This window comes from Cyprinodon variegatus, unplaced genomic scaffold (genome assembly GCF_000732505.1).
Source record: "Cyprinodon variegatus isolate N-32 unplaced genomic scaffold, C_variegatus-1.0 Scaffold475, whole genome shotgun sequence".
NCBI classification, from domain to species: domain Eukaryota; kingdom Metazoa; phylum Chordata; class Actinopteri; order Cyprinodontiformes; family Cyprinodontidae; genus Cyprinodon; species Cyprinodon variegatus.
In genome coordinates, this window is record NW_015150928.1 from 474,567 (window position 1) to 487,345 (window position 12,779).

General features: G+C 36.4%; 1 protein-coding gene across 1 annotated transcript in view; it reads left to right on the plus strand.

The window, feature by feature from the left end:
• The first annotated feature begins 4,374 nt into the window (after window positions 1-4,374).
• LOC107094305 (protein ADP-ribosylarginine hydrolase-like) overlaps window positions 4,375-12,779 on the plus strand; it is a 9,182-nt gene continuing 777 nt past the window's right edge. Inside the window, exons 1-7 of the mRNA XM_015389848.1 lie at window positions 4,375-4,463; window positions 6,370-6,493; window positions 8,208-8,316; window positions 8,559-8,657; window positions 8,731-8,836; window positions 9,740-10,006; window positions 10,157-10,371. Of these exons, the coding sequence (XP_015245334.1) occupies window positions 4,456-4,463; window positions 6,370-6,493; window positions 8,208-8,316; window positions 8,559-8,657; window positions 8,731-8,836; window positions 9,740-10,006; window positions 10,157-10,371 (928 nt within the window). The 5' untranslated portion in view covers window positions 4,375-4,455. The remainder of the gene's footprint in view (window positions 4,464-6,369; window positions 6,494-8,207; window positions 8,317-8,558; window positions 8,658-8,730; window positions 8,837-9,739; window positions 10,007-10,156; window positions 10,372-12,779) is intronic.

Here is a 12,779-nt window from a genome sequence, read left to right on the forward strand (position 1 = left end):
ATATATATATATATATATATATATATATATATATATATATATATATATATGGGCCTATAGGGCATGGGGCTTGGAATCCTTAGGTTCTGAGTTGAGCTCCACTCCCACAGACTGTCACTCTGAGTCTCTGAGCAAGACCCTTAACCCCCGATTGCCTCACAATGCAAGCCCATCCTCTACCAAAGGGATGGTTTAAATGCAGAGATAAGTTTCTCCAATTATTATGAATATAAGTCTGTAAAACTCAGAAGCACTAAATTTCTGTGGGTGCACATCACAGACAATCTCACCTGCACTGTAAAAACCACCTCACTGATCTAAAAGGCACAAAGGCTCTTGTGGAGGATGAGGAGAGCCCACCCGCCCCCACCCATCCTCACAACCTTCTACAGATGCACCATAGAGAGCGTTCTGACCAGCTGTCTCACTGTATGGTGTGGAGGCTGCGGCTCCTCAGACTGGAAGAAAGTGAGAAGAAAGGATCATCTGCAGTCCTCTGGGAAGAGGCGTCGAAGCATCCACAGCAGACTCTGCAACTGTTTCTTTCCTAACTGCCATCAGACTGCTGAACTGTTTAAAAAAAAAAAAAACTCAAAATCATTTCACAGAATCTGCATCACACTGATAACACCAAACCAAAAATATTGCATATTTACACCATAATAATCTGAACTTCCATATCAATGAGTTATTTTTGCACATTTTTTTTCTCCCACACTGTTTACATTTGATCACTGCTGCACTTAATGGAATGGAAATGTTATTTATGGTCTGAAACTAACTAAACAAAATACAATAAAAGTTGTCTAAGTCTGAAAGTCTCTGTCTAAAAAGTTCTGTAAAAGTTCAAAAAATATCCACTGGACTTGGTTTCCAAGATTTGAAGACATTTCGCCACCTCTCCAGGAAGCTTTCTCAATTCAAATGTCTGGATCCGCAGTGAGTTTGAGTCTTATATAGACAAAGCCCTGTATCGCTTGGAAACATGCAATGGTAACAATGTTTGAAAGCGATACAAGGCTTTGTCTATATAAGACTCAAACTCACTGCGGATCCAGACATTTGAATTGAGAAAGCTTCCTGGAGAGATGGCGAAATGTCCAGTGGATATTTTTTGAACTTTACGGAATGACTATGACCTGGATGACTGAGAATCTTCATCAGCTTACGTCTAAAAAGTTGCATCTGGAATTTCACAATTAAAGCCCTCAAGGAGGACATCACATTCAAAACCATTTTAAAGAATGATGATTTGTGCATGGGGAATAGTTTTAGATATATTGGGTTTTTAATCAGAATTGCATTTGTAAAAAAAAATGCCCACAATTCTGCATTGCTTATAATTTAGCCAATTGGGAGATGTTAACGTTTTCTGTTACACCACTGTTATAACAGCTGAAACAAAAAAAAAAGGTTTCCACAGCTGGACAAATAAGTAGTTTTTTTTTTTTTTTCAAAGCTTATTGCATCTGGTAAAGAAAGAAATACTAACACAGTTCAGTGTCAAGTCAAAAATATCTCTTTCTCAACTTCTATTGGAATAACACAAAATTAAATGCTCTAAAAGTATCTAAGCAGAAATAAAATGCTCTGTTTACACACGATTGTTTGATTCAAAGTGGCCAGACATAACAGAAACAAGAGTTTGACAAAGGTTCCTATGTGCATATGGTGTAATAACTGGCATTAGGGGATTCCACATGTTAATCCACATGCTTCCTTGGCTGTGAACATAATACAAAGGGTTTGTTGCAAATTAGCAATAAGAGCCCTCAAGGGTTTAATTACATTTGGGCACATTAGTGGTTCTAGACAGGGGCCAACAGGGGCCAGAGCCCCTGTAGAACTGGTCCTGGCCTCTGTTAGGACCCCTGTTTTAATCTTGATGACATACACTGCTGCAGGCATTGTAACTGATTGGTCAAGTGCACCCATTTGTTTTACTTCACAGTTCTGTTTAACTTGGGTTTAATCTGTTTTACTCAATTTCTGATTATGAATTAATCAAAAATGATCATTTTCATTTAAATTATGTAAAATGTGTGTTTTTTCCTGAACCATCAATATACATTAAAATTATATTCAAAATAATATCTTTAATTTTATTCAAAAGATTACAAACGGAATCCTTTTGTAAGACTTAACATTTAATTCCAATAAAGTTCAAAAAACAAACCACTGGACTTTGTTTTTCAAGTTTGACGATGTTTCGCTTCCCGAAACGTTTTTATACTTGGAAAACAAAGTCCAGTGTTTTTTTTGTTTTTGTTTTCTTTTTGTTTTTTTGGAATGACTATGATCTGGATGAGAATCTTCGCCAGCATACAGACCCAACATTATATTTATAGACCATAGGAACAGGACTAATATCTCAATGATATTAAGGTGCTGTAGGTAATACAACAATAATAATCCCTCACATAATCTATAACTGTTCTTTAACAAATTTAAGTGTCTTAGTTGTTTTTTTTATTTTGCTTTTAGAGACATTTATCAGACTCAGAAGTGCCCATTATCAAATGGTTTCAGTTGCTTTTTTTCCATGGCAAGGGAATTATAATTTTAGGACAACTGTAATGAACAGTTTCAACACAGAAATACAAATTTTCAACTTGAACAATTTAAGTAAATTAATTGGAAATTTAACTTCTCCCAGTTTAGAGGCACGATTGGCTCTTTGGTTCTGTGCCTTACTTAACACATCAAATGACCTTATGGATTTCTTACTTTGGTGGACTTGTGTTTCTGATATAAATGATCCTCTAACATAATCTGAAGAAAGTGTGTCACCACTTCTCATGATTCTTATAAATTAAATTAATAAAAAAGGGAGAAAAAGGATATCTGTAATTATGAGGTACTTTGAGTTTTTACATTTCTAAAACTCTGTGGTAAAATCATTAAATATTTTATAACTTCATATATTCTTATAAAATCTGAAGAGAGCGTTCTGTCACCTGTTAGTATGCTGGAGAAATAAATCCCTGAAAACGGGACAAAAGCATATCCTGAATAAGAACTTTAGAGTTTTTTTCTGGACATTTACAGTAGAATTCTGAAATATCCATTCTTGTTAAAGTATAGATAAACCACTTACAATCTCTAAAGACATTGTGTCACCTCTTGTGATTTTGGATAAAAAAAATATCGATAGTGACAAAAAAGTACACAACGGCAGGGGTGGAGCTAGATGGGGGGCCAGGGGCAATGGCCACCCTAAGCCAATCATTTGCCACCCCTACCATTTTTCCCCCTCTAATACAGATGGTGGCAGCAGTAATACTGTCAAGTGAAATATTCAAAACATTTTATCTTTTTGTGGTTAGTTATAAACATCAATATATAAACATCAAAGATGATAAGTATGCATGCTCTGTTCAGAACTAGATCTGCTGTTATATGGGGTAAAGAGAAAATCATGTGTCATTGCAATTCATCTGGGAGTCTTAAGTGAAATTAAAGATAAATAACAATTTTAATAAAAACTTATAAAAAAAATTAATGTATGTAGATATTAGTGCTTGTAAATATTAATTTTATGCAGAATGTTTACTGATACAAGTTTTGGCATTGGAAAAGATTTACGCCCCAAAACTCAAAACTGAAAGAGTTTTATCCACTGTACCTATTATCTAGAAATTACAGAAGTTTAAATATATGCATCTATTTGTTAGCAAAGGCTGTAGGAAAGTATAGCTTGTCTTTATTATATTATATATTTAGAAAATATGGGATTTTTGCTTGTTCATTTTTCTGTTGGAACAGTGTAGATTGACCCTGAGGTTCTGGTGCCTGTCCCCTTTCGACCCCCCCTAAGTGTACATTGGTTATTGCCTGGCCACCCTTATAAAAATTTTCTGGCTACGCCTCTGTACAACGGTTAAGATTTAGGGGATTTTCCCTGTTACTTCTCAAATAAATTCTACATTAAAAATGCCTTTCTTTTATCTCTCTTTTTTAAATTTTTTAAATTTTTTATAAACATGAACATGAAAGATATGGAAGCCTGTTTCCACCACATGAAAGTAAAAAAAAAAAGTCATAATGATAAGATTCAAAGTCACATTTTCGACTTTCAAAATAATGACTATGTTATACAACATTTCAAAATCGAATATCATAATTATGACTTTTGAATCTCATAGTTATGAATTTCTATTTGGCATTATGTACTTTTATGTGGCGGAAACGGGCTTCCATAGAGAGTTGTAATTTTCTCATGAATAAAAATTGTTCCTAAGATTAATTTTCTGTTATCCTCTTAATTTCTAAGCTTTTGTCAGAAGTAATGGCTCCCGAGCTGCTCTGTTACCGTAATGTACCTTATACACCGTTACTGGTCTTTAATAGGTAGCGCTCCTTTGACCGAAGGGAGGCGCTGTTTCACATAACCGCCAGTGTTCAGCCACACCAAAATAAACAGGAGAGGAAGGAGCCTAACGCGACATTGCTGCAATGGACAAGTAAGGAGTTTTAATCAGTGTATTAGATATTAATATTGTCTCAGTGTAACATTTGAACATCAACTGTATTTTTTGTAGTAGGTTTACGTCCTCGGCGTTTGGTAAAGTTGAAGATTTTTCTGTTCTGTTTAGTTCCGCAATGCATGTTTCCTAAGTAAATCGTCTATCAGCATCTCTACAACTGTTCTGAGCTTGACTAAATACATTCCGACTGAATATTAATCATAACACGGCCTCCTTTGAGCGAAATTAGGATAATCGGCCGTTAGGGACATTTTAAAACTGAAGTCAAGCCAGCCAGCCCTCGTTGGGTTTTTAGGTCACACTTACATCATGGAATACGGTAAAGCTGGCCCGGACCTTTCAAAGTAAAAGCAAATTTTCCTGTTCATTAACTACATTTAGTTGACATCATTCTTGCCCATCTGTTATATAAATTAATTTATATTCTCTCCTGTGAATATGAATGTATGAAAATTATTCTTTTTTTTTTATTGTAGTCTCTGCTCTATCTTATTTAATTGTGCACTGATAGTGTCAGGATGCCTAATTATTTTGCCTTAGTTTCAATATTTCTTAAATTAAAACTGTTTCCAGTGAACACTTTTAGATTGTTGCACATTAAAGTCATCGGTATCTAATGGGGGATTTAAAAATGAAATCCCCTTCAAAATCACCTATTTTTGGTCACTTTTATCTATTTCCACCTGGGCCTGGGGGTAGGTTCCCCTTCAGCAGATTTGGTGCCCAGACCTAGAAGGATAGATTATTTATGAAGAATCTAAAAAAAATTTTCTCCTCTGCTCTTTGTTCTGTGTTTAAAGATCTATGCAAAGGTTGGAAAGTGTTGATGAGACTGGATGTGTGATTGCAAAGACAATTTACAGTGTACCCCCAATTATATATTTTTATTTTTGACTCATGTTATGTATGCGTGTGACTGTGAAAACATCCGATCAGCAGGGGGCGCTGCGTCTCTCAGGTATCCGCTGCTGGCGCGTGCAGTTGTGGAGCGAGTAAGACGTCAGACAGCGTGATCAGAGATGAGACATAGCAAAAGTGAACTGATGTTGTTGTTCATGTTTTCACAGAAAAATCAATAAAAATGAAATATGCACAGTGAAGACCCCTTCTTCTTCCATGTGTAACAGATGCATAGGAATGTTTGGCTGTTTGTCAGATTAATTGTTTGGCTGCCATCCTCTAATATTCCAAAGAATAATACATTTTAACAATCTTAAACATTCACAGGAGGACATATAACATATTTCAGACCAAAGGAGCAAGATTAATGTCATTTGAGTGCAGTTAATAAACCTAACACATATTGCTTTTACTTTGAAAGATCTAAGCCAGTGTTACTACCGTATTCCATGCTTGTTGATATGTTGGCTTTTCAGTCTAGATCCTGAGACCATTGATTCCTAAAGAAGGGGTCATGGTCCCATCATGAATTATAGGGTCTTGGGATCCTCTACAGAAAAAATAAATAAAGATACGGAGATATCACTTAAAAAACAAACACATTGGTTTATGATGATGATATACTACAAATTGATAGATTAGAAAAACCTTTTTTTAGTAATCCAGCCGATTGTTTGAAGCTTAGATTTATGATAAAACATTTCAGCTATATTTTAATCCTGTGACAATAATAATTTGGTTCTACCAGTTGAACTCTTTATGTAAAGGTAAAGGGGGACAATTTTAAAGGATTATTTATCTAATTATCTCATTAGAGCTACTTCAGTTATATATGAACTATTTGTGACGCTATATTATCTAATTATACATAAAGCCCAGGGCCAGATTGGAAAGGTGCTATTACTAAGATTCCATCATCTGCACTTATGATTCAGGAACCTGCCTGAAATAAAACCTGTTGTGTTAAATCTCTTTGCACCAGGAGACCCGAAGCAGTTACTTTGGAGCATTACAAGGCAGCCATGGTGCTGAGTGGTGCTGGTGATGCTCTGGGCTACAGAAATGGGAGCTGGGAGTTCAATTTTTCTGGACCGGACATTCACTCGGTCAGTGCTGCAACACCACAGTGATTCCAATGTTCCTGTTTTTCAACTGCGTGTCAATCTTTAATTAAATATATCTGCCTTCCTAATGAAGCCCAACATTATAACCAACCTCCAAATAGCTTGTAGGGCTTTTGCTGCTCTAAGAACACCTCTCCACTGAATGGATGTTATTCCTGAATCTTTCATCTGCTGTGATGATTCATATTTATGACGTGGAAGAATATTAGTACATTTAAAAAAAGAAGATTATCTGGCAGTTGTGAACTTTTTCCGCTGCACTTTAACTCTTCCCCTTTTCAGAGGGGAACTGTCTTAATTAAAGCACTTCTGCTGAAAGGGTGGCGAGCTAACGCTAATATACAGCTTGCATTACTTAAGCAGCTAAGTTACATATCTTGAATAGTCACAGAGACGTCTAAACAAATACGAATCTTGATTTGGCACAAATGGAACCTTGTAAGTTAAGCTTCTGTGATTTCTTGGAAGAAAAATAGAGTGAAAGGTTTTTTTTTCTTTTGGAGGGGGGATTCTAGAGCATCCATTACATAATCTGTAGTTGCAGCCTCTTCAGCGACTCCATGACTAGTTCATGTTTTTAGTTTTTTTTTTAACAATTTTGAAGAAAAATAATTTTTTTCAGGTTTTTCTTCAGTTATACTTGTTTTAGGCTACCTCTGTGATTGGATGCCCTATGGACCCTAACTAGAATAACATCTCTGTTAGGCAATCTCTTGCACTGCATGCATGAAGCTGTTGCTGAACTGGAAAGCTCCTTCAGTGACAGACTGCTGCATCCTAGATGCACCAGGCAGCGTTATCATAGATCCTTCCTCCCAGCAGCTGTAAGACTTTATAACCTTCACTGTTCCCAACAACCTCAATAAGTTTTTCACAGTTTCTGTGCAGTTAAATAACATGCTGCTGTCATTTTTTTGCACATCTCCGGTGTTGCTGTTATTTTTCATATATCCATTACTGTAAAAAAAAATGTCCACAGCTGTTTATTGATTATTTACTCTCCAGATACAGAGCATTTATACTGTAAAACACTGAACAGTAAAGTACTTATTTGTTAATTTTCTTAACTCTGTTGCTTATTCTGTAATTTTTATACACTTTTTAAGGTCCACATTTTGTGACAACTTCTGCTATAACCTTTTGCTGCTGTAACACCACAATTTCTCCATTGTGGGACAATAAAGGGATTTTCTATTCTATTCTATTCTATGTTACCACATTATACACACAACACTACAAAGAATCATGAATTTTCCTGAATTATACCTTCTGCTCCTCTGATCATCAGTTACCTGATGTCTTATTAGACATCCAGAGACTAGAGTGTAAAACCACAGATTAAGGCAAGGCAATGCAAATGTATTTGTATAGCACAATTCAGTACAAAGACAATGCAAAGTGCTTTACATGATTAAAATATAGGAAAATAAAACCGAATCAAAGCAAGTAGAAAAAATTTTTTTTTAAAACGCAGAAACAAAAAAGAATATTAAAAACAGTTGGACTAAAGAAAATAAAAAAAGTTGAACTAATGATGTTTCAGTTGAACTTTTTAACTAGAACAGTTAAGCAATAAAATACATCATCTGTGTGCAAACTTGTGAAAACAGCATTTGAAAGTATATCAGATGGAATAATGACAATCAATTTTTGAAAATGTTTTTTTGTTAATTTCTCTCATTTTCTGGAACTGTAGGAGCTGCAGAAGCTCGGTGGTTTGGAAAAAATCAAGGTGACTCTCCCTGAGTGGCCACTGAGCGACGACACAGTTCTGCATCTTGCAACGGCTGAAGCTCTGGTAACCGGTGAGTTCAGCATAACAAGCGCTCCGTCTGATTAATATTAGCCGCCCCTTCTCTAAAGCGCCAGCTAAAGGTTAAATCTAATTTCCAGCCTTGCCTTGATTTGCTTTCCTATTAGGATCCGCAAGAAAACAACGGAGGCAGGAAATTGAGCTTGACCTTTTCTGTGATAATACCATCTTCGTGCACTGATAATTGAATCTTCTAAAGTCCGACGATTGAACAAAGTGTTGCTTTCCTTGCAGACAAGACAGGGGAGGAGCTTCTGCATGAGGTGGCTTTTCATTATGTGAAGGGGATGAAAGACATGAATGGGAGGGCACCTGGAAACACAACCATGTTTAGTAGGTTTTCATTTTGAATTTATAATCAGGTCTACAGTTAGCAGAGATGTTTGAAAGTGTGATGCACTCACAGGTGTTCACAAGCTGAGGCCTGGAAAGGAAGAGGGCTACAGGGTGCCATATAACCCCAGGGGTGCAGGCTGTGGAGCAGCCATGAGGTCCATGTGCATCGGTCTGAGGTAAGCCACTTCCTCTGGGACATTTGGACCTAAGCTGTTAAAAGTTAAGCTATTTAAGTATTGTTTTCCCACACAGAATGATTAACCCAGCTGAGCTGAAGTCCTGTGTTCACATACTGCTAAACATTTTGTGCCAAAGTGCCAAATCCATCCTGGGAACAAGGCTCCTCTTAGTTAATGATGGATGGTTCTTCCAGGGTTTAGTTTATTTATTTAAGAAAACTTGGAATACTACCTTAAATGTCTTATTTTCTCCATTTTTATTTATAGTCTCTATGTTCTTCTGGGTTCATCCCTTATAATAGAGCTAAAACTGGCTGAAAATCTGTGACATTAGGTGGAGAAAATGCATCCAAATGTTTTAACCTTCTTTATAAAACAATTTGAAGCTTAGATATATAAAATTAAAGGACAAACTTATTGAAGTACTCCTGTGGCTCTCTGTGTGGACATTCTGCTGGATTCATTTTACTCTGCTCACCTTTGTTAAAATGCTGTGTTTTTGGTACATGAAGAATGAAATCATGTTAAAAAAAAATGTAAACATGTGCAACCTTAAATAACGCTTTTTTCATCACCATTTAATTTAGTTTCAGCACTTGTGCATAAAGGAAAGCAAAGCTTTCATACTAAAAGTTGGCGGTACAGAAAAAAATCAGATATATATAAAACTGAGGAAAGTTGAAATAGTTTTAACATTTTTATTAGCTGTTTTTTTCATTTAGTTTTGGTTTAAACATTTTTTTAGTAATTGTTAAAGTCTGTTTTGTAAAAGATAAATGTTTATAAAACTACAGGAGATCAATGAAATGTTTTAGCAGAACAGAAATCATATATCTTTGAATCATTATAGGGAGTATTTTTAGTAATAAAGTTTGATAATTAACATATTTTAAACCTTAGGTACCCAAAGCCTGAACAGCTGTCGTCTCTTGTGCATGTTGCCGTGGAGACGGGCAGGATGACCCATCATCACCCCATCGGCTATTTGGGATCTGTTGCTTCTGCTCTTTTCGCCTCATACGCCATCCAGCGGCGGCCAATCGCCTCCTGGGGTCTGGGCCTGATCAAAGAGGCCTGTCCCATAGCAAAGCAGGTTGTTACGGACAGCGGCTTCGCCGTGGAGGAGAACATGAAGGAATGGGACACCTTTACTGAGAAGTGGCAGCGGTATGAGCTGCTGAAATCAATTTGCTTTTGTTGTTGTGTTGAGGTTGCTCTCATTGATTTTATACCTATCTGCACTGTTGAAACATCTGGATTTTATTTTTTGGAGCTGGATATTTTTCACCATCAGTAAAGTCTTCCCTCTTTCCTCAGGTACCTGGATGAGAGGGGCCTCTCTAACGGAGAGGGGCCTGTGATCTGGCCCTCCCCCTATGGAGTTGCTGAGAGGGACAAGGCCTATAAGAGCTTCAGCCTGTCTGGATGGGGGGGGAGCTGTGGCCATGACGCTCCGATGATAGCTTTAGACGCTTTGCTGGGCGCTGGTTCAGACTGGGAGGAGCTGATGAACAGAGCTGCTTTCCATGGAGGTCAGTGCTTCATTCATCTCTTTTGAGTATTAATCCCAGACTTGAGAGCAAAGCTCGGAATAATTTACGGTTCTATGAAAGAAGGGAAACTTCAGACCTTTTAAAGCAAACGCGATAAAGCTTAAATTAATGCTTTATATCTTTTTGCGTAGCATGCAGCTCTTTGTAGATCAGGGTTGCTGGTTGTAGAGTCAGTCTGATCAGCTGAGATTTGACCAATCCATGCAGGCAGCAGCTGGAGGGGTTCATTTTTGGAGCTCAGCAGGTAGAAAACATTTCACTGATGATGATCCTGGAGTTAATGCATCAGGTTTATGCTCAGCTGAAGTTGCTGGTTCCTGTTTTTTTTTTTTTTTTGTCTAAAACAGCGGTCACCAACCTTTTTACAGTTGAGGGCTAATTCAGGGGCAGAGTCACTGGAAGGGCTACCAATACTGACCTATGAATTGTAAGGGTCAACGTTAACCTAAACCTTATACATTATAAACATATCTTTATCGTTTCTTTAAATTTCTAATTTTCTTTTAGACATTTTCATTTTAAAATCTCTATAAATGCTTAAATTCCATATATGATTAAATGATGAAATGTTCTATAACTGATTAAAAAAAGAAGAGCAACAGAATACAATGAAATTTCAAACGTAGCTCACTGTTGAGTTGTTATATTTTCAGAAGACTCTAAGGGCACCCCTTGTGGTCCTTGAGGGCCCCTTGGTGCCCGCGGGCACCATGTTGGTGACTCCTGGTCTAAAAGAATAGCTTAAGTCAGGCAGTTTTAACACAAATGGGTGTTTGAGGAAGGATAAAGATCCTAAACATATATCAAAACTGTTCTTTACATTAAATAAGCATGCTGATAGCTGAAAAGCAGATTTTTATTTTATCTTTCTGAAGTTTATGTGACAAAAAAAGTCAGCAAAGTATATTAATATTACAAACTATTTTATACGCAAAGATGCAATAAAAGACATCTCTGAGCCAAAATGGACGTATTTCTTTGTTAAAATTTGACAATCAGAAGTCGACTGGAAGTGTCGCAAAGAGGGAACTCAGCGATCCTTCATTGTTAAAACTTCAGTTATAATCAGCTCAGGTTGCTCAAAAACAGTGTTAATACAGTTAAACGACGCGTTTGCTGCTTTTTTTTGTAGGAATACTGAGACACTAGTTTGTATGACTTTTCTCAAGTAAAGAGGATAATCGCTGCCTGGAGCAGAGCTATAGAAATAACAGGTCACTCTACAGATGGGCTGGTCCCACCAAGAACAGCATGTTATGGTTTCAGTATTTTTTTTAGCATTCTGTCTCAAACAAGAAACGTCTAAATCCACTGGAGAAGTTAATTCAGAGAGGCTGATATTTTCCAGATTTTACCTTAATTTAGTGGATCTAATGTTAAAAGCTCATCTGTCTGTCACCAGACGGATCACCTCAGCAGGTAAGAATGGATCCTTGTCGCACAAGTAACCTGAGATATCAGTCCTTATGGTTAATAATGAAAAATCCAAAATAAGAGACCAATCCCAACTTATGTTTATTTCATCCACAGATAACTATAGAAGCTCCAACAGAAGCCAGTTTCTCATATATGTCATCAATTGTTTCACTGAGGTGTGAACACAGCATGTAGATGTATTTACTGAAGGATGAAGATGTACTTTAAAGATAAAAACACCTGCGTGCCCTAAAGCTGTGCTCTGCTATCTGATGACAGCACTTCGTCTCTCTGATAGTGACAGACGATTCAGAGGAAACGTCACATTCTCTATAGCTGCCTGTATTGTCAGCCATTGTAACACAGGGTTTCCGCAGGTCATTAAAAATTATTAAAAGATATTAAATTATTATGTTTTCAATTAAAGCCTTAATTGGCATTAAAATTCATAAAAAGTGATTATTGTGGCATTTACAATAGTTTATCAAAAAAAAATCAATAAAAACAATTTCATCGGATATAAGATGTTCCATGTTTGCGTAGAACTGCTTCCGGTTGATCATAAAGCCATATATTTGGAAAAGAAGCTCAAGGTGGAGAAAAGGCTAGGGAATGGAACAATTGAAATTTCAACATAAGTGGCTGGAAATTGGAAAACAAGGAATACGGGACATAGCTGCAGCCTGTCGATGGTAAAGATGAGGGAGGATTTTTACATGTTTTATATATATATATATATATATATATATATATATATATATATATATATATATATATAAAAAAAAAAGCATTTAAAACCGTTAAATTAATCCAGATTTCTTGACGCTTAGAATGTATCAACTACAACAAAACATATCGTCTTTATTTTCTTCACCATTCATAGATGAGTTCAGATATTTAAAGCAGAAACCAAAGCCAGATGATTTGTGGCTTTACCAGAAGACTGAGCAGAAGAGTGAGAGATTTTCCAC